General features: G+C 36.0%; 2 protein-coding genes and 1 long non-coding RNA gene across 6 annotated transcripts in view; 2 read left to right on the top strand and 1 right to left on the bottom strand.

Annotated features, from left to right (window-relative positions):
- Positions 1 to 5,731, top strand: part of LOC107784804 (tripeptidyl-peptidase 2) — a 41,409-nt gene extending 35,678 nt beyond the window's left edge. For both annotated transcript variants that reach the window (XM_016605987.2, XM_016605988.2), the window contains exons 25-34: positions 254 to 339; positions 421 to 472; positions 579 to 701; positions 819 to 884; positions 1,329 to 1,421; positions 2,045 to 2,140; positions 3,644 to 3,742; positions 3,953 to 4,045; positions 4,897 to 5,076; positions 5,419 to 5,731. In XM_016605987.2, coding sequence (XP_016461473.1) covers positions 254 to 339; positions 421 to 472; positions 579 to 701; positions 819 to 884; positions 1,329 to 1,421; positions 2,045 to 2,140; positions 3,644 to 3,742; positions 3,953 to 4,045; positions 4,897 to 5,076; positions 5,419 to 5,577 — 1,047 coding nt within the window. In that variant the 3' untranslated portion in view covers positions 5,578 to 5,731. The remainder of the gene's footprint in view (positions 1 to 253; positions 340 to 420; positions 473 to 578; positions 702 to 818; positions 885 to 1,328; positions 1,422 to 2,044; positions 2,141 to 3,643; positions 3,743 to 3,952; positions 4,046 to 4,896; positions 5,077 to 5,418) is intronic.
- A 4,329-nt stretch (positions 5,732 to 10,060) lies between these two features.
- LOC107784802 (uncharacterized) lies at positions 10,061 to 12,967 on the top strand. 3 transcript variants are annotated; one of them, XR_001647750.2, is made up of 4 exons: positions 10,061 to 10,176; positions 11,709 to 11,953; positions 12,044 to 12,284; positions 12,434 to 12,967. It is a non-coding gene; the product is annotated as an uncharacterized LOC107784802 (long non-coding RNA). The 3 variants fall into 3 exon arrangements; XR_012708756.1 differs by having other exon boundaries at positions 12,044 to 12,126; XR_001647749.2 differs by lacking the exon at positions 12,434 to 12,967 and having other exon boundaries at positions 12,044 to 12,409.
- Positions 12,968 to 13,754: 787 nt separating this feature from the next.
- On the bottom strand, positions 13,755 to 17,005 carry LOC107784803 (cytokinin hydroxylase-like). The gene is made up of 4 exons (XM_016605986.2): positions 16,608 to 17,005; positions 16,272 to 16,501; positions 15,341 to 15,937; positions 13,755 to 14,296 (listed from the first exon to the last, which is right to left on the bottom strand). The coding sequence occupies exons 1-4, from the start codon at positions 16,915 to 16,917 to the stop codon at positions 13,868 to 13,870; spliced, it is 1,566 nt and encodes a 521-aa protein (XP_016461472.1). The 5' UTR covers positions 16,918 to 17,005; the 3' UTR covers positions 13,755 to 13,867.
- Between the last annotated feature and the right edge of the window lie 538 nt (positions 17,006 to 17,543).

Here is a 17,543-nt window from a genome sequence, read left to right on the forward strand (position 1 = left end):
TGGTTATTTATTTCCTTCATTTTTCCAGTAATAGGAAATTGGTAGTAGGAGATTCATTACTTGGTTTCTTTATTAAACTTTGAGACGTAACACCTAACTAACTACTTACACAATGTTTGTATTTGGCATAATTTGAGTTGTGCTTATGAAAGGTGCAGCTTTATTGTTTGTTACCTATAAGCAACTCATGAGTCATGCCTATACTGTTTAACACTCTTTTAAGATTTTTGTTTGTTGATGCGTATCTGTGCAGGAGATTGTTCGGTTGAACTTCTATTCTCAACCTGATGGCCCACTCACGGGTGATGGCTCCTTTAAGTCTTCAGATCTAGTTCCAGGGTATGTTCAGTTTGATGTATGTTTTTTTTTCCTCGCTGTTATGTCATCATGTGTATTATTTACCATCTTAATATTTTGTAGTGTGAAAGAGGCATTTTATGTGGGTCCTCCGGTGAAGGACAAGCTCCCAAAGGTTTGTCCTACCACAATTCTGTTCTGTTGTTTAAAACAAGTTGTTAATATTTGAACTGTAATCTGTGTGTCCTTGTCATTGTATGATTTATACCATCTACTTGCAGAATTCCCCTGAAGGATCTGTATTGCTTGGCCAAATTTCATATGGAAAGCTTGTGTATAAAGATAGTGAAGAGGGAAAAAATTCTGCATCGTATCAAATATCTTATCTTGTGCCACCAATTAAGGTTTTCCTTTGTTTCCTCCAGTTTAGATTTCCCTTCTGTAATGCACATATAATCTCTTTCCATATCAGATTCTGTGTTAGGTCCTTCTTGATTTACTGAACCATATTTTTATCACAGCTCGACGAAAACAAAGGAAAAAGTTCGACTGACCCCAAGACCGTCTCAGAAAGACTTGAAGAACAGGTATTCATATGTAGATTGTCAAATTCTTGCAAGTTGATTGTTTAAGTGTTACATATATTGGGTCATTCTGTTGAACACTTCTCATTGAGTGAAGTCATCTTTGTTTATGTTTTGCCAGTTCTTGTATCATATATTGTTTTTCCTTTTTCATGGAGTTATACACAAATTCAGATGCATGCAATATCTGGTCAGATATTGCATCTACTGGGTTGTTATATAGCCTTTTTTCTTCTCTCTAGCAAGATAAATATTACACCACTATACTGGGAGGGGAAACAGAGGTTGTTCTGAAATCTAACTTGAGTTAGGGAGTACCATCTGCTTCAGCTTTACAACTGTTTGTTTCCTGGGTGGTTGCCTTTAAAAAATATCTCTCTAGTTTCGATCATTTACTTTCTCTAGTACTTTGACATGCCTTAAAGTATCTCTCCTTTGGCCAATCAGGTCCGCGATGCTAAAATAAAGGTTCTTGCTAGCTTGAATCAAGACTCTGATGAGGAACGTGCAGAATGGAAGAAGTTATCTCTGTTGCTTAAGGTAATTGTTCTAACAAGGAGAGAATAAGTGAACTTGTAAACTTGATATGGAATGAATCATTTGACAATTGAATTACTAACTCAGAATAGGTTATGCAAAGCCCATCTCTACCCGCTGAAAGCTTCTGAGCTTTTGACTTGCACTGTTCTGAAGTCTTTAGAACTAAAAACTCCGCATTATTTCACATTGGACAAAAAAGGACTAAGTTAGATGCTTTGAGATCGAGATGATTCTACTTGAGGAAGTCTCAGGCCCCTGCTCTTCTGTCGACATTGTGCAAAAGGGGTTGATGAGGTTCAGGGCCAGATCTCTGCCAACTTCATGTTGGTTTGGCCTTTTCCTCGTGTCAGACATCTGATTTTAGGTTACATATTTTTTCTTGTACCAACTTTGGGCTGCCTCTGCCTTTTATTTATTGGGAATCTCTTAACTTTATATCTCCAATAATAAAAAGAGCGTTTGCTGTTGACATGTGACAGTTCTACCTTTGGTCTTATTTTAAGACTTCTGTAGATTCCCTATTACCATTCCTTCTACTCCGATCTTTACTTCTTGCTTCATTTATTTACATGCTAACCAGGTATTATATTGTTTTCCTTTTTCTGGTATCAATTACTTTGCAGTCAGAGTACCCCAAATACACTACTTTGCTTGCTAAAATATTGGAAGGCTTGCTTTCTCGGAACAATGTTGAAGACAAAATCCATCATTACACAGAGGTAAACATAGCGTTAAACTGTACACCTCAACTTGCTCTTTCTTGGGCCATGTGGCTTGTTAGCCAATATAAATCTATTTAATATATAAATGGTTACTTGATCCTTTGAGTGTGTAGCCTTGTTCCTGATTTTCCATTTGGTATGGAGGATAATATTTTCTGGAAAATTAGTTATTTTATGGTGCTTGATTGCTAAAACAATATTTTCCAAGCAAAACATTTTCAACCGAAAGAGGCAAAACGTCTTCCGGTTTGAGCTGAAGTCATTTTCCTTCATGATTATTTCAACCACTAACTTCTTATCATTGCTCCAACCAATAATTAAAAATTATTATAATCTTTAATATTTAAAATTTCATCAAAATACTTTCTGATTTGCTGACATCTTTTATCAATCTTTAATGAGTATATTCTTTTTCCTTTTTTCGGAATTTTTTTCATCAAGTCTCCCATTTGCCGAGTCTAGCTATCACCTCGAATGGAATAGATATGCACAGCCCCTCTACCCCCTACTCTAGTCAGCTTTCTGGAGACAAGACACCTCCCACTGCTTTGTCAATCACAACCGTCTCGTCTATTCTATTCTCGAAAGTATGTAGACAGAAGGCCTTTTTTCCGGACTGTCATGTTTTCAGACTCACCAACTAAACTCCGGATAACATTTTCCAGGAAACAAAATGACTTGTTTCCCGGAAAATAATTTCTGCAAAATGTTATCCATTGCACATGTTAGGAAACTATGGTCGTATTTTTCTTTGAAATTTGAATGATCAATCTCTTACAAACTACTTGTAGTTTGTTCATATTGAGACACTGGAAGTTTCAAAGATAGGAAGAACGATTAAACTTACAACTAATATGTACGCATCTGTAATGAAAATGTCTGGTTATCTGCATTATATGGCTATGATCAGGATATGCTCAAAAGGACCTTGTAATTCCCTGCCCACAAAAAAATCAACAAGAAAAAAAAAAATAGCGATTGGGCTTAGTCTGAATTTGCTTTCTGGTCGACAATTTAACTGTGAATCGCTGTTGAGATCTGGCTCTACGATTGCCCTATTAGCGGAGTTGGTAACAAAAAACGAGTAATTACTGATACTCGTACACGGTGTTAAGGTCTTGCTACCACTTGGGCTGTATATGATTTCATCTTCTCCTTCTATCTGAGCCGGGTAAGAGTATATAAGTAGATATGAAACTTCGGATGTCCAATAATGGTTGCAGGGGTGCAAGTGCTATAATTGGAGGTGTTTGAAAGGTTAAAAAGACTGTAAAGAAAAGAGTTGAAAATCGAGCTACATAGAATCAACTTCTTTGGGAAAGTGTGCTTTTCATTTTGGGAGAAAAGTAGTTGGTTTCTTTTGGATGACAGAAAAAGTAGGTTAAACAAATCGGTGGCGTCATATTGCTTAGATGGGCAGCAAATATGTATTAATTTTATATTTCCATATAATCTATGTTATCATGGATTTCATGATTCCAAGGCATGTGTTTTCTTCAGATTATCAGTGCAGCAGATGAGGTTGTGACTAGCATTGATAGAGATGAATTGGCCAAGTACTGTGCCCTCAAAAGTGATCCAGAAGACGAGGCTGCAGAAGTGAGTGTTTATCTTTTCGCGTTTATACTTACACATATTCAATTGACACAAAAATATCTGGTAGTCATATCAGTTAACATTGTTTGTGCTTCCTTTCTTTTTTTCCTTTGACTAACTAAAAAGATAGGTCTGCTGGATTTTTCCTTAAATCACAGCACGGTAGTTTTTCACCCCTAGAAACAGTCTTCACAACAGTACTCCATTTGGCAGAAAATGAAGAAGAAGATGGAGACAACCCGTGACCAGTTAACTGAAGCACTCTACCAGAAGGGATTGGCTTTGGTAGACATTGAAGCATTGAAGGTAAACACTCTTTTAATGGAGCCCTGGACATCCTATCCTGCTCTTTAATTCTGACAAGTGGGATGATTGCTAGGGCAATAAGCAATAAAGATTGTCCTCGGAATGAAAACTTAAGTTTAAAAAGTATAATTTTTAGATGTTCTGGAACTTAAAATAAAAGTAGGCTATTAAACACTTTGCCAAACAAACGAGAAATATATACTAAAAAAGAATAAGCAGGCGGAATTGGATTGTTCATTTTGTATCGCTCCTGCCCTGTACTAGCACATTTCATATCTACCATTATCTGCTAGAGTCGATTGACATGGATCTATTCGATTTTGTTTAAACATTAGTTTGTCTTTGTGGTGGCAAAATTACACAGCAGGTGAGCTTCTAACAAAGGTGGTCTATTGCTTGTTTAAAATTATTTCCAAATCCCTTCTTCGGCCTGAGTTTAGACCGTGACTGTAGGAAATTTCTGTAAGGCTCTGCTACTCCAGGAGCCCTAAAAAGTTAAAGAAAATAGGAAAGTTGACTTGATTCTACCACATAGAACAAATGTGGGAATAAGCATTGGTGGGATGAAAACTATGGTTTCAGGAATAAGAAACCAAGTGGATGGCAAGCTGAATTTTTCTATTCTGTTTTCCTGGGCCCGAGTATGATTAGTAGATAGTTCCTGCACTGGTGATTTCAAGTACGTTTATCATATTTAGTTAGTCTGACGGGATGATTACCTTGTAGTATCATCGACTGGTCTTCCTCTTCTGCATTCAGTATCACTGATTATGCATGGCAACTGCAGCATGAAGAGCTCAGGTATTCATTTATTTAGTGCCTAATGGTGATAATGGTTTTTGTTGTGGTAGGGTGACAACAATGTGGCTAAGGCAGATAGCCAGGCTGCATCAGAATCTGATGTTACTTCCGATATGTTTGAAGAGAACTTCAAAGAGCTAAAGAAATGGGTGGATGTGAAGTCTTCTAAATATGGTGTCCTTTCTGTTTACCGTGAGAGGCATCATGGAAGACTTGGAACTGCACTTAAGGTACTACTACTTCTGGGCTTTTTGTCAATACAGCAGGTTATAAATTTTGCATGAGTTATCTTGTTTTGTATGGTAATTCCTAACCAGGATGTCACTCAAACACCAATTCGAAGTTCAATATTGTATGGTCATGCTAAATTCTTGCACTATGTATTCACTTTTTTCTTGGGGAGATGGTGGGAATTCTGTCATTCTTGCTCGCTTTAACGGTATTTCATTGGACTTGAATGCGTGCATTTCTATAGCACTTGGCTGCTCTACACTTGTTCGCTTATGTCATTACAACTATTATTAAGTCTTGCTGAAAAATAATTGTGATTGTTTGCGGACTTGTTACATCAGGTTTTAATCGACATTATACAAGATGATGCTGATCCACCTAAGAAGAAGTTTTATGAACTAAAGCTTTCTCTGTTCGATCAGATAGGATGGAGCCACTTGGTCGTATATGAGAAACAGTGGATGCAAGTACGATTTCCATCGTCTCTACCACTTTTTTAGTTCTTGTTCAGTGTAACACATTCATATTGAGTAGAATAGGGAGACACGAGAGATGTGAGCGGAGTTCTGCATGAAAAACAGGAATGTGCACGGTCGAATAAAAGATCTCTTTCTTTTCTATTTTATTTCCAGTTCAATACTACCTTCATCGAAATTTTAAACCAAGAGTGAAATTCAGGCTGAGGTGGCTGCCTCTCAGACCGTAACGGGGTGTACAATGACGAACGGTTGATTCCCTTTTACTGCAAAATTTGAGAATTATTGAAACCCTTTTGTTGCAAAATTTGAGAATTATTGAAAATCTAAAGGGGTTGGAGTATAAGAGGCAATTCTTGTGTGGGCCTAAGAGAAAGCATGATAGAGAGGCAGCGTCTGTAGTTAGGTGAAATGGAAAAGGAAAACTTTGTCAAGATCAGTGTTTTAAAAGGCGTTTTCGGGGCGAGCCTCGGGGCGAGACGTACCAAAAACGTCCTGGGGCGATGGTGTGGGGGCGAAAGTCTCAAGAGCCGCATGCCCAGCAATTCTGGTCGTTCGTCCGGGCATTCGGAGCGTTAGTCTGGGCGTATGCCCGGGTGTTCGGGGCGTACACCTGGGCGTTCGGGGCGTATGCCCGGGCGTTTGAGGCACGTTTTTTTAGTGAGGAGTAAGCCCCAAAGACTTTTTCAAATTAAAACAAAATTTGTTGAATAAGTCCTTCATATAATACCCAAATTCCCAAAAGTCTGTTTGGTAATTACTCAAAAGATTTAAAAAGGAACTCAAAAGTACTAAATTTAAAAGTCTATTTTTTTTATTGATTGAAGCCCTAATTCATGGTCTTTCCTAATTCTTTATCTTGTCCGCTAGTCTGCTAATATCTCCCAAAAGCAATATATATATATATATATATATATATATATATATATATATATATATATATATATATAGTCTGTTAATATCTCCCAAAAGCAACGAATATTTAATTTTTTTTACAAATACAAAGAGAACTACATTCTTCTTCATAGCAGCAAATTCAAAGTTCAAATTGCAGGTTAATCATCCTTTTTGTTCCTTCATATAGAAAACTTTATTCTTTTAGACTCAAATTACTTGTGCTTGTAAGTAACGTATAATAGATTGTTTTGATTAGTTTTTTGTGGGGATGGAACACACATATATATAATTTTCTTCAATTTTTATGCAATTTTACCTGTTTATAAATATTTACTGTCATTATATTATTTTATAAAATATTAAAAATTAAATACATATGGGACTTACGGTCTTGGGACTTACGCCTCGTTGAGGCATACGTAAAACGCTCGATGACAACTTTGAACTCCATCATAGTCAAGTTCCTACCAATGCACATCCTTCCTCCAAAACCAAAAGGCAAATATCCCATTTTGTGTTTACATCCGCCATGTATCATGTCATCCTTAAACCTTTCTGGTTTGAATTCATTCACGTCTTCGCCCCAAAGTTGCTTGTCGTGATGCATGGACACCAAATCAATCCATATATTTGTTCCTTTTGGAATGATTAGGTTGTCTACTTGAATGTCTTCTCTAGTTTGCCTTTGTACATTTGGTGCCGGTGAGTATAGTCTTAGTACTTCATTCATCACCCATCCCATCTGCAATATACACACATTTAAAAATTTGAAATACCAATATAATTATATGTTCAAACAATTAAATCTTAAAACCTTGCTATTACTCCTTTCATTGACATACAAAGTAGATGGACTGCTTTCTTTTTTAGTATGTTCCAAAATAAATGACATATTTTTAAATTTGAAAATAATTTTAACTTTAAATTTTTTATTTTACCCATTTTATCTTTATTGAGAAACTTTTATAATCACAAAAATATTATGGTCCCATAAAATTTTTATCCCTTAAATTTTTAAGATCACAAATTTCAAAAGTTTTATTTTTAAATTCCGTGCAAAGTCAAACTAGCATCTAAATTAATAGGCTTTGAGGGTTGAGCTGTGGTCGGTGACTGATCAGTTGCCAACTAGCTGTACCGGCCGAATGTTGTCATCATTGTATTTAGCCGGTCAGAGCCATTTATTTAGCTGCTGGGGGCTTGACACATGTAAAGTAACATAGGAAAGCACGAAGTGGCATGTTATTTTGGTTTACGCCACGTCACAGTCGCAATCCCAACTCCTTGGAATTGGTATTGGTATCTAATAGCTACGCTTTTGGGGGCAGTTTTTAACTTTTTATTGTCTGCAGTTTTTATTATTCTTGTACTGTAAATTTTAAACATGTTGACCCCCGACCAAAAATTTGAGCCCCTAGGTACCCACCGCCGGCGTCCCGTCCTTTCTGATTGCTTCTTACAGACGAAAGAAAGAAAAGTTTTAAGTTTTATGCTTAATTTTCTATCATTATTAGGTCAATTATTAGATGAGTATCAATCGGTAAATTTATTAAATGTCAAAGACCGAAAATTTTGAACCCAATATAAATTAATGTGTATTGTCTTGAAAAAGAAATATATGTACAATGTAGCTAATTTATTCAATTTACTCTATGTACTACTCCCGTAGATGTCCCATACATGTCCATGTATAATTTGTCCTAATATGAATAAAAAATATATACAAGGAAATATAAAATACAACTAAGGAATTTCTAGCTACTGCAGTCAAAATATTCCTTTGCTATTATGGACAGCTGGATTGTAAAGTACTTGACATAATCTCCTTCAAGGATAGAGTTGTCATTTCACACTCCTATTATATTTGAAAATAAAATACTACTCCACTTCAGATATCTCAAATAATGCTTTTGTACTTTGAGTCCTAAACCAGTATCTTCTCTTTTATGTTTCCCTTTGTCAATCGGCAGTGATGAATGTCGATCAATTCTCCGATTAACTTCATTTGTTGAAATCAAGTCTTAGATTGTCTTTTATCCTTTCTTCAACATCCCCCCTCAAGTTGAAAGGATTTGAGAAAACACCCAACTTGCCCAGTAAGGTGTGATGCTTAGGTCTGGTGAGTGATTTCGTGAATAAATCGGCTAGCTGAGAGTCAGTTCTAATGAAAGAGAGGGAAATAAGACCGGAGATGAATTGTTGTCGCACAAAATGACAGTCAATTTTAACATGTTTCGTCCTCTCATGAAAGATAAGATTTTTAGCTATATGAATAGCTGTCTGACTGTCAGAGTGAAGTGGAACCGGAAGTGTGATTGGTGCTGAAAGATCATCGAAGAGGCGGACTAACCATGTAAGCTCCTCCACAACTCTGCGCATTGATCGATACTCTACTTCGGCGGAATTGAGAGAAATTGAGGCTTGTTTCTTTGATTTCTAAGAAATTGGCGAAGATCCTAATGAGATGTAGAAATCACTCACTGATCTCCGAGAATCTGGACATGAACCCCAATCTGAATCACGGAGTTTAAAAGGCATTAAAAAACTGTCGATATGTGGGGTGATCGAACCGACTCATCTACAACTCATCTTTGAAAACAAGATGCGCTCCTACGTAAGAAGGGGGGAAATGAAAGTAAGAACCATGCGCATGGATGAAAGAGCGCGCTTTAAGGGAAGATGGGAAGAAAGACTATAGAAAGGCTAAGTGAAGTATTTATAGGGATGGTGATGCAGTCATGAAAAGCCCAAGTCCTGGGTCTTTAAGAAGATAACGAAGTACTCGGAGAGCAGCTTCGAGATGTGATTGTTGCGGATCCTGCATATATTGACTGCGATGTTGTATTTTAAAGGAAAGGTCTGGGCTTATATGAGTAAGATAATTCAACTTCCCAATCATGGAACGATATAAGGTTGGATCTTGAATGACTTATCCAGTGTGTACAAGAAGTTTTTGTGTCGGATCCAAAGGTGAAGAAGCTGGTTGCTTATCCATGCAGTCAAACTCTTTTAGCAAATCTAAGGTGAATTTGCGTTGAGATAGAATCAAACCAGTTGATTCTCGAAGAACTTTCATCCCTAAGAAATAATGTAAGTTTCCGAGATCCTTAATCTTGAATTCTTGATCAACATACTAGTTAGCACGATGTCGTCAACATAAATTGCTACAATAGAGATTGAAGTTCCTTTATTCTTAAAGAACAAAGAGTAGTCATTTAGGGAATGTGAATAACCTTTGAAACTAAGAGCACCTGTAAGCTTTGAATACCATTGTCTTGATGCTTGACGAAATCCATAAAGTGACTTCTTTAACTTGCACGCATGTATGGGTGTTGGAGAGTTCATACATGCTGGAAATTTCATGTATACTTCTTCGTTTAAATCTCCATGTAAGAAAGCGTTGTTAACATCCAATTGATATAAGCCCCAGCCCTTTTTGACTGCAGTAGCTAGAAGACATCTGATTGTGACCATTTTAACCACTGGAGAACATGTTTCATTAAAATCTACACCTCACGTTGCACATCATCTATGATTACTAATCTCGCTTTCAGTCGTTCAATACTTCCATCTGAATGATGTTTAACTTTGTATACCCATTTGCATGGGAGGGCCTTTTTATCACCAGGAAGTTCAACAACTTCCCAAGTCTCATTCTGGACTAGTGCCTCAATCTCCTTCTGTATTGCTTTTTGCCATCCTGGGTGATGAGCTGCTTGGCTGAAGGTTAGTGGTTCTTGAACATTTGAAAGTGAATTTAAAAATGACTTATTTGAAGTTGAGAGGGCAGAAAAAGAGTAAGAAGCGGGTGTTATAGGAGAAAGAAAACATGGTGTGCTAACATCAGTTAATTGCACTGCATTTGTAATGTAGTCACTTAGGTAAGAGGGAGTTTTGTGAATCTGAATGGATTTTCTGAGTCCAACTGGTGAGTTCCTAGGATTTCCATCTGTAGGCTGTGGACTGAAAAGTGGTGTAGGAAATTCTGTAATATCTGCAAGAGTAGAAACAAAACATAAACATCCAAAACATTTAAGTCTGGAGTAGTTAGGCTTAGTTTTAAATAAGATCTCATAAGATGTCTTAAGCTTTAAGACCTTTGAAGGGAACCTGTTAATTAAATGTGTTGCAGTCAATACACAGTCTCCCCAAAAATGAATAGGTAGATGTGATGATAGAGCAAAGCCCTATAAGTCTCTAGAAGATGCTTAGGTTTGCGTTCCACAATTCTATTTTGTTGAGGAGTCCCAACACAAGTTGTCTGATGCAAAATTCCTTGTTTTGAAAAATAAATCTGCATGTGCATTCCCTGTTCCAAGCTCAAACGCATTATCTGAACGTATGATTTTGACTTTGTTGTGAAACTGTCTCTCTATCATAGCTAAAAACGATTGCAATACTAGAAACACATTTGATTTTGTGCTAAGAAGATATGTCCAAGTACCCCTACTATAGTCATCAACTATAGTTAGGAAGTACTTATATTCATTATAAGTGATTGTGTTGTAAGGACCCCATGTATCTATGTGAATTAAATCAAACATAGCTTTAGAAGTAGTTGAACTAGTGGAAAATGGTAATTTCGACTGTCTAGCCATATGACATATCACACAAGGTACAAAAAAATTATCACATGTTAGGAATAGATGAAATATTCTTCATATTACTCAAAGGCATATGACCTAAACGATAGTGTCACAACTTGTTCTTTACATCAGAATTACTAGAGAAGAAAAATAAAGCTGAAAGAACTTTCTGATTACATAGATTTTTTCCTAACACAAACGAACTTCTAGATGAAGATGACTTCTTGGAAATGAATTCCACATGCCTTGATTCCAGAACATAAAGACCACAACTCTCCCTACCAATCACCAGAGGCCTCTTCATTGAAGGGGCTTTCAAAAAATAGAAAAGAGAAGTGAATAATATGAGATAGTTGTTCTGTTTGCACAATTTATGAACTGACAACAAATTGAATCTAAAAGCAGGGACATACAACATATTGTGAAGAATCACGTTTGGAAAAAGTGAAACTGAACTTGAATGTGTGACTCTAACCTTATGAGAGTTGGGTAAATTTACATTCAAATGTTTAGGTAAATGAGCTATATTATAGAGAGCAGTTTCATCAAAAGTCATATGTTCAGATGCATCACTATCTAATATCCATGTCTTATTGTTGTTATGTGCAAAACAAGTAGTGCAATTATGTGAGAAAGATATACCAACACAATTCACTTCTGCATTGCTTTCAGAGCTGTTGGTTCCCTATTTTCCCATCTGTACTTGCTGAAGGAGTTGTAGGATCTGGCTAATATTTTCTTGAGTAAGTGACTTGATCCCCGCAGTCTGTACTGCATTTTGTTCAGTGCTGAAAGCATTGTTACCTTGAACTGACCCTTGGTATTTTCTTTGATTTGTGAACTTGAAATCTGAGGGAAATCCAACAAGCACGTAGCATTATTCCACAACATGACCTGGCTTCTTGCAGTATGAACAAGTAAAGTTGTTTTTCTTTTCCTCATACCCAATTTTTTCCCTTTAAAATCCCTCACATTGTTTCTCTTACCCATTGTTACATGTTGTGCAGCAATAAATGAAGTTGATTCTCCAGGATAAACAGGAGAAATATGTATTTCTCTTTAACCATAGAGTAAGCTTGGCCAAGAGAAGGTAAGGAGGAAGTCAATAGTATGTTGATTCTCACACCTATGTAGGTGTCATTCAGGCCCATTAAAAATTGCAGCAGTCTCTGGTCTTGGTGCATTTTCAGATTTTTTCTTTTAGCTCCACATACACATTCACATGAACAAGTAAAAAAATTGGTCAAGGTATCTAGTTCATCCCACAAACTTATTATTTTTGTAAAATAACTTGATACACTAGAGTTACCTTGAACCACATCACTTAGTTCTTTCTACAGTTGAAAACGTTTAGCCCCATTTGTCTGACCAAATCTGTCTTCTAAATCATTCTACAGATCTTTTGTACTGTATGAGTACAGAACACTTTCTGTAATTTCTTTTGATAGAGAGTTAAGGAGCCAAGACAACACCATGTCATTTCCTCTAGCCCAAGCACTTTGAAGACTAGAGTTTTCATCTGGAATGGAAAAAGTTCCATCTATGAAACCTAGTTTATTCTTGGCAGAAAGAGCTATGACTACTGCTCTACGCCAAGCTCCATAGCTTTTGCCATCAAAAGTTGAGGAAACAAGATTCATGCTTGGGTAGTCTGAAGGATGAAGAAAGAAAGGGTGTGTTGAATCAATCACACCTTTCTTGGTTGAATCAGTTGTTGCAGCTACAACTTCTGTTGTTTCTCCCATTGTAAGGAATAGAGCAAACTTGAAAAATGAATAAGGGTTTCAAATATTAGGTTGGTCGACCTGCTCTTGATACCATGTAAAAAATCGAAAATTTTGAACCCAATATGAATTAGTGTGTATTGTCTTGAAAAAGAAATATATGTACAATGTAGCTAATTTATTCAATTTACTCTATGTATTACTCCCATACCTGTCCCATACCTGTCCATGTATAATTTGTCCTATTGTGAATAAAAAATATATACAAGGAAATATAAAATACAACTAAGGAATCTCTAGCTACTGCAGTCAAAATATTCCTGTGCTATTATGGACAGCTGGATTGTAAAGCACTTGACATAATCTCCTTCAAGGATAGAGTTATCATTTCACACTCCCATTATATTTGGAAATAAAATACTACTCCACTTCAGATATCTCAAAGAATGCTTTTGTTCTTTGAGTCCTAAATCAACATCTTCTCTTTTATGTTTCCCTTTGTCTATCGGCAGTGATGAATGTCGATCAATTCTCTGATTAACTTCATTTGTTGAAATCAAGTCTTAGATTGTCTTTTATCCTTTATTCAACATTAAAAGTATTAATTGGTAAACTAATAAAAATGATAAATAGCCTTTGCACGACAAGACTAATAGAAAATTTTAAGGTACAAGACTAAGGGTCGTTTGGTTATTGAGATTAGGTACTAATCTCAAATTGAAATTATATTTTCATGTTTGTATTAGTATTAGTTAGAATAGATATAAATTTTATATTAGAATTTTAATATTATCTATAATATATAGGAAGTGAGATTATAGTTCATGATACCCTTGTGCCGTACCATATGACCTCATAGTCGCAGTAATATAAATTGGGATTTCATCATTTCTATAAATCTTAAATTTTGGGAAGTGATCGTACACGAGTTTGACACATACAAAAGAGAAGTGTTTCACAAGATATCCTTCCTTACAATTTCTCTATAGAAAGACCGAGATGAAATAGGAGAGGATAAACATATAAAATTGATCGAGAAAGACATCCGCCCGTCTTGATTCTTTCCGTTGATAACATACATTTAAAAAGAACAATTATTCTAGAATTCTAAAGAGGTTGGAGTATAAGAGGCAATCCTAGTGTGGGCCTAAGAGAAAGCATGATAGAAGGGCAGTGTCTATAGTTAGGTGAAATGGAAAAGGAGAAGTTTGTCAAGATTAAAAACAAGACAACTTTGTACTCCATCATTGTCAAATTCCTACCAATGCACATCCTTCCTCCAAAACCAAAAGGCAAATATCCCATTTTGTGTTTACATCCGCCATGTATCATGTCATCCTTGAACCTTTCTGGTTTGAATTCATTCACGTCTTCGCCCCAAAGTTGCTTGTCGTGATGCATGGACACCAAATCAATCCATATATTTGTTCCTTTGGGGATGACTAGGTTGTCTACTTGAATGTCTTCTCTAGTTTGCCTTTGTACATTTGGTGCAGGTGAGTATAGTCTTAGTACTTCATTAATCACCCATCCCATCTGCATATATGATACACATTTCAAAATTTTCAATACCAGTGCCAAGTCATATATATATGCATGAGGGGAAAAAATGAATATCTTGAACCATATTATATTCTCTCTCTCCTTCTTTATTTAATTTTTGAAGAAAATTCAACTGGCTATTTATATAAAAATTTCTTTGTTTAGAACGGCGACGATAAGAGGCGAGTAGGATTGACTATTGACGCTTGGGCCGTGGCCGGCGACTTTTTTTTAACAAGCTGGACCACTTGTGCTACACATGTGGTTATCTTATTTTCATCCTGATGGTCATAGCCATCTATTTGGTTGCAGGGCGTTGACATGTGTAAAGTTTAATATTAGAATTATGACGTGGCATCATGTAATATATCGAAACTTTAAAATTTTACTATTTTTTTTCCTTTTCTTTATTTTTTTCATTGCATCAAGAGAACTTAAATGAGAAGATAAATAAAGAGAACGTTAAACATGCAGACCAATAATAATCAGTTATAGCGATGATTTCAAACTAATAGATCTAGAGATACTCTCTTTCTCCAAATATTTGACACTGCAGCTCTATTCCTACGTATATACATTAATAAATGAGAAATAGATTTTTTTTATAACTGTGGTATTTGGGCCAACTTGTAGGTACCTCGACTAATTCCACGGAATACTTGATGCTTCTCACAAGTATTAGGTACCAGATAACTCTATCCGCCAACGCTTAGACATATGGGAGAAGATGGTAAGTGAATCATTGTTCCGCATAGAGTCGGATTTAGGAAGAAAATCTATTTAAAAAAGTAGCTTCATGTATAATGACTAATTTTATAGCCAAGAATACAATCATCCACATAAATCCCTAACCTAAAAGAATAATTCACGTAATAAAATTAAATTAAATCGATCTAGTTCAAAAGTTTTCTAAATTAAAGTGATAATTAAAGCTCACCTTCCAAACTAACTGGATGAAATTGGTAAAAAAAAAAAAATTGGGTGAAATCACAAAATATAATTGGATGAAAATGAAATTGGTAAAAGAGAATAGCTTGCCTTTCTTAGACAAGCAAGTCTTATGGGATCAATTTCAGCATCACCCATCACTTGTTTGATTTCCTCTCTGAGCTGAGTTTGCCATTCTGTATGAACTGCCAACAGCAACAAAGTCCACGTGAGTGCCAGCGCAGTGGTCTCATGTCCTCCGAAGAAAAACGTTTTACACTCATCCACTAGTTCCCTCGTACTCAATGTCTTCCCGTTCCCTGCCAGCAACAGACTAAGAAGATCGTGCTGTGCAAGATCATCTTTTTTCATCTTTTTTCGATCTTCAATGATCGACATGAGTAGAGAATCGATCTCCATCCCTAGATTATGAGCTTTTAGAGTCTCTTTAGGGCACATAATGAGGTTGCCATATGGTACCCCGACATAACGAGTGGACTTGAAAAGTGTGAATTGCATGCTTCTCAATTTGTTAAAAACTTTTTCTCCATTTTCGTAGTTGATGCCGAAGCTTGTCTTTGCTATGATTTCTCCCGCCGTGTTAATTATTTCCTTCTCCACATTGATTTCTGGGTTCCCGGAGTCGATGAGAGCAGTCCAACGGTCTAGCATGTTTTTTGCGGATTCCGCCATTAAGCTTGCCATGCCCTGGAACCAAGTGTAATTAGAACAACAGGTTACTGCTTATGATAACTCTAATTTGGTAACTTAAAGAATAAAATATATGATAGATTAAAATATATATACTGAGTGGAAATTTTTTTAAATTGTTTATATACTAGTGTATCAATAGCTTGCTAATACGTTGTAGGGACACAACAATCTAACTTTCACTATTTCCCGAATTATGGATAAGTCCCATCGCATGCATTCACCAATTTGAGTTTTAAAATCATTTTACTTTATGTGGAGCCAGATATGAAAACTGATTTCTAATAGTATATGAATGTGCTTGAAGAAAGATATATATATATATATATACCTTGACGTTGGCTTGGGTAAAAGCGGGAGTGATAAGATGCCTGTGTCTCACCCATTCATCTCCTTCCACCATAACCAACCCTTTACCAAACATGGCCTTTCTGTCCCTCTTAAACACTGTTGGCTTCCCCCAACTTTTGCCCATTACTCCCGCAGACATCTTCTTTATGAATTCAGGGTCTGCTATGTAAACAAATGGTTCTGTTCCCAGCCAGTATATAAATACTTTTCCTGCATATATATATATATATAAAGAATGCTTCAATGAACAAGAAAATAGTACTATATACCTATTGTACGTAGTCTTAAGTGAATATCAATAAGCTGCTGAATATACCATGTAATTTCTGCCACTTAGCGAAGTATGGAAATGCCAATGAATGGATATCATGGCTAATTTTTAAGGCAGAAAGAGAAGGTGACGAAGTAGCAGAAGAAGCTGTGTTCATCAGCTCCTTCTTCATTTCGTTAATATTTCCAAGAGGGAAACTTGGTGCTGGTCCCTCAAATCCATTTTCCTTAAGCTTCTGATATTTCAGTTTGGGCAGCACCAACCAAGAATATAATACTTTACATAATACAAAGAAAATAAGAATGACAACCATGCCTAGCAGGATAGCAACTTGAGAAAACTGTTTAAACTCCATTCACTCGATCGATCACTTTCTCTCTGTATATAGAATGAAGGAGATTTGTTCAAGTATATATATATATGGTGGGTTATAGTTTCTAAAATAATGAAAAATACAGCGATTGTGTTGATGGGCTAATTAAGGAGAGAAAGGATGGGTATTTATAGAAGGAGAAGTTTGTTGAGCCCCAAGGAATTTCAGTTAAAGGTTGAAAATTGACCATGATATCGACAACTTAATTAACTAACAGTTTACACGTGTATTTAACATATTTCTTTCTGGTTTTACGACAAAAATACTAGTAGTATTTGATACTGCCTAACGGTTAGTGGAGGTATTTTACCGGTACAAGCCTCACCGCGCTATGTTATACTCCTCCGTTTCAATGAACCCATTTGACTGGGCCGCACGAAGTTTAAAAAAAGAAAGAAGATTTTTGAACTTGTGGTGTAGAATAAAACACATATATTTTATATGGCTATAAATTATTGTATAAAGATAAATTATTTCTAAATAAAAAAATAAATTATTATTTTTGGCACGAACTAAAAAAATATAGGTTCACGTGAAGTGAAATTGAGGACAGAGGGAGTATTATTTTGTTCTTTTGATTTGTCAAACTTTAAGTTGGTCGTCAAATT

This window comes from Nicotiana tabacum, chromosome 4, assembly GCF_000715075.1.
Source record: "Nicotiana tabacum cultivar K326 chromosome 4, ASM71507v2, whole genome shotgun sequence".
In the NCBI taxonomy this organism is placed as follows: domain Eukaryota; kingdom Viridiplantae; phylum Streptophyta; class Magnoliopsida; order Solanales; family Solanaceae; genus Nicotiana; species Nicotiana tabacum.

Bases quoted from the DNA above. Each gene is read 5' to 3' on its own strand.
- LOC107784803 (XM_016605986.2), bottom strand. From the start codon at position 16,917: ATGGAGTTTAAACAGTTTTCTCAAGTTGCTATCCTGCTAGGCATGGTT. The intron at 16,502-16,607 runs GTATATTCAGCA...ATATATATGCAG, and splicing joins TAAGTGGCAGAAATTACATG to GAAAAGTATTTATATACTGG. The intron at 14,297-15,340 runs GCAAGCTATTCT...TCATATATGCAG, and splicing joins GACTTGCTTGTCTAAGAAAG to ATGGGATGGGTGATTAATGA.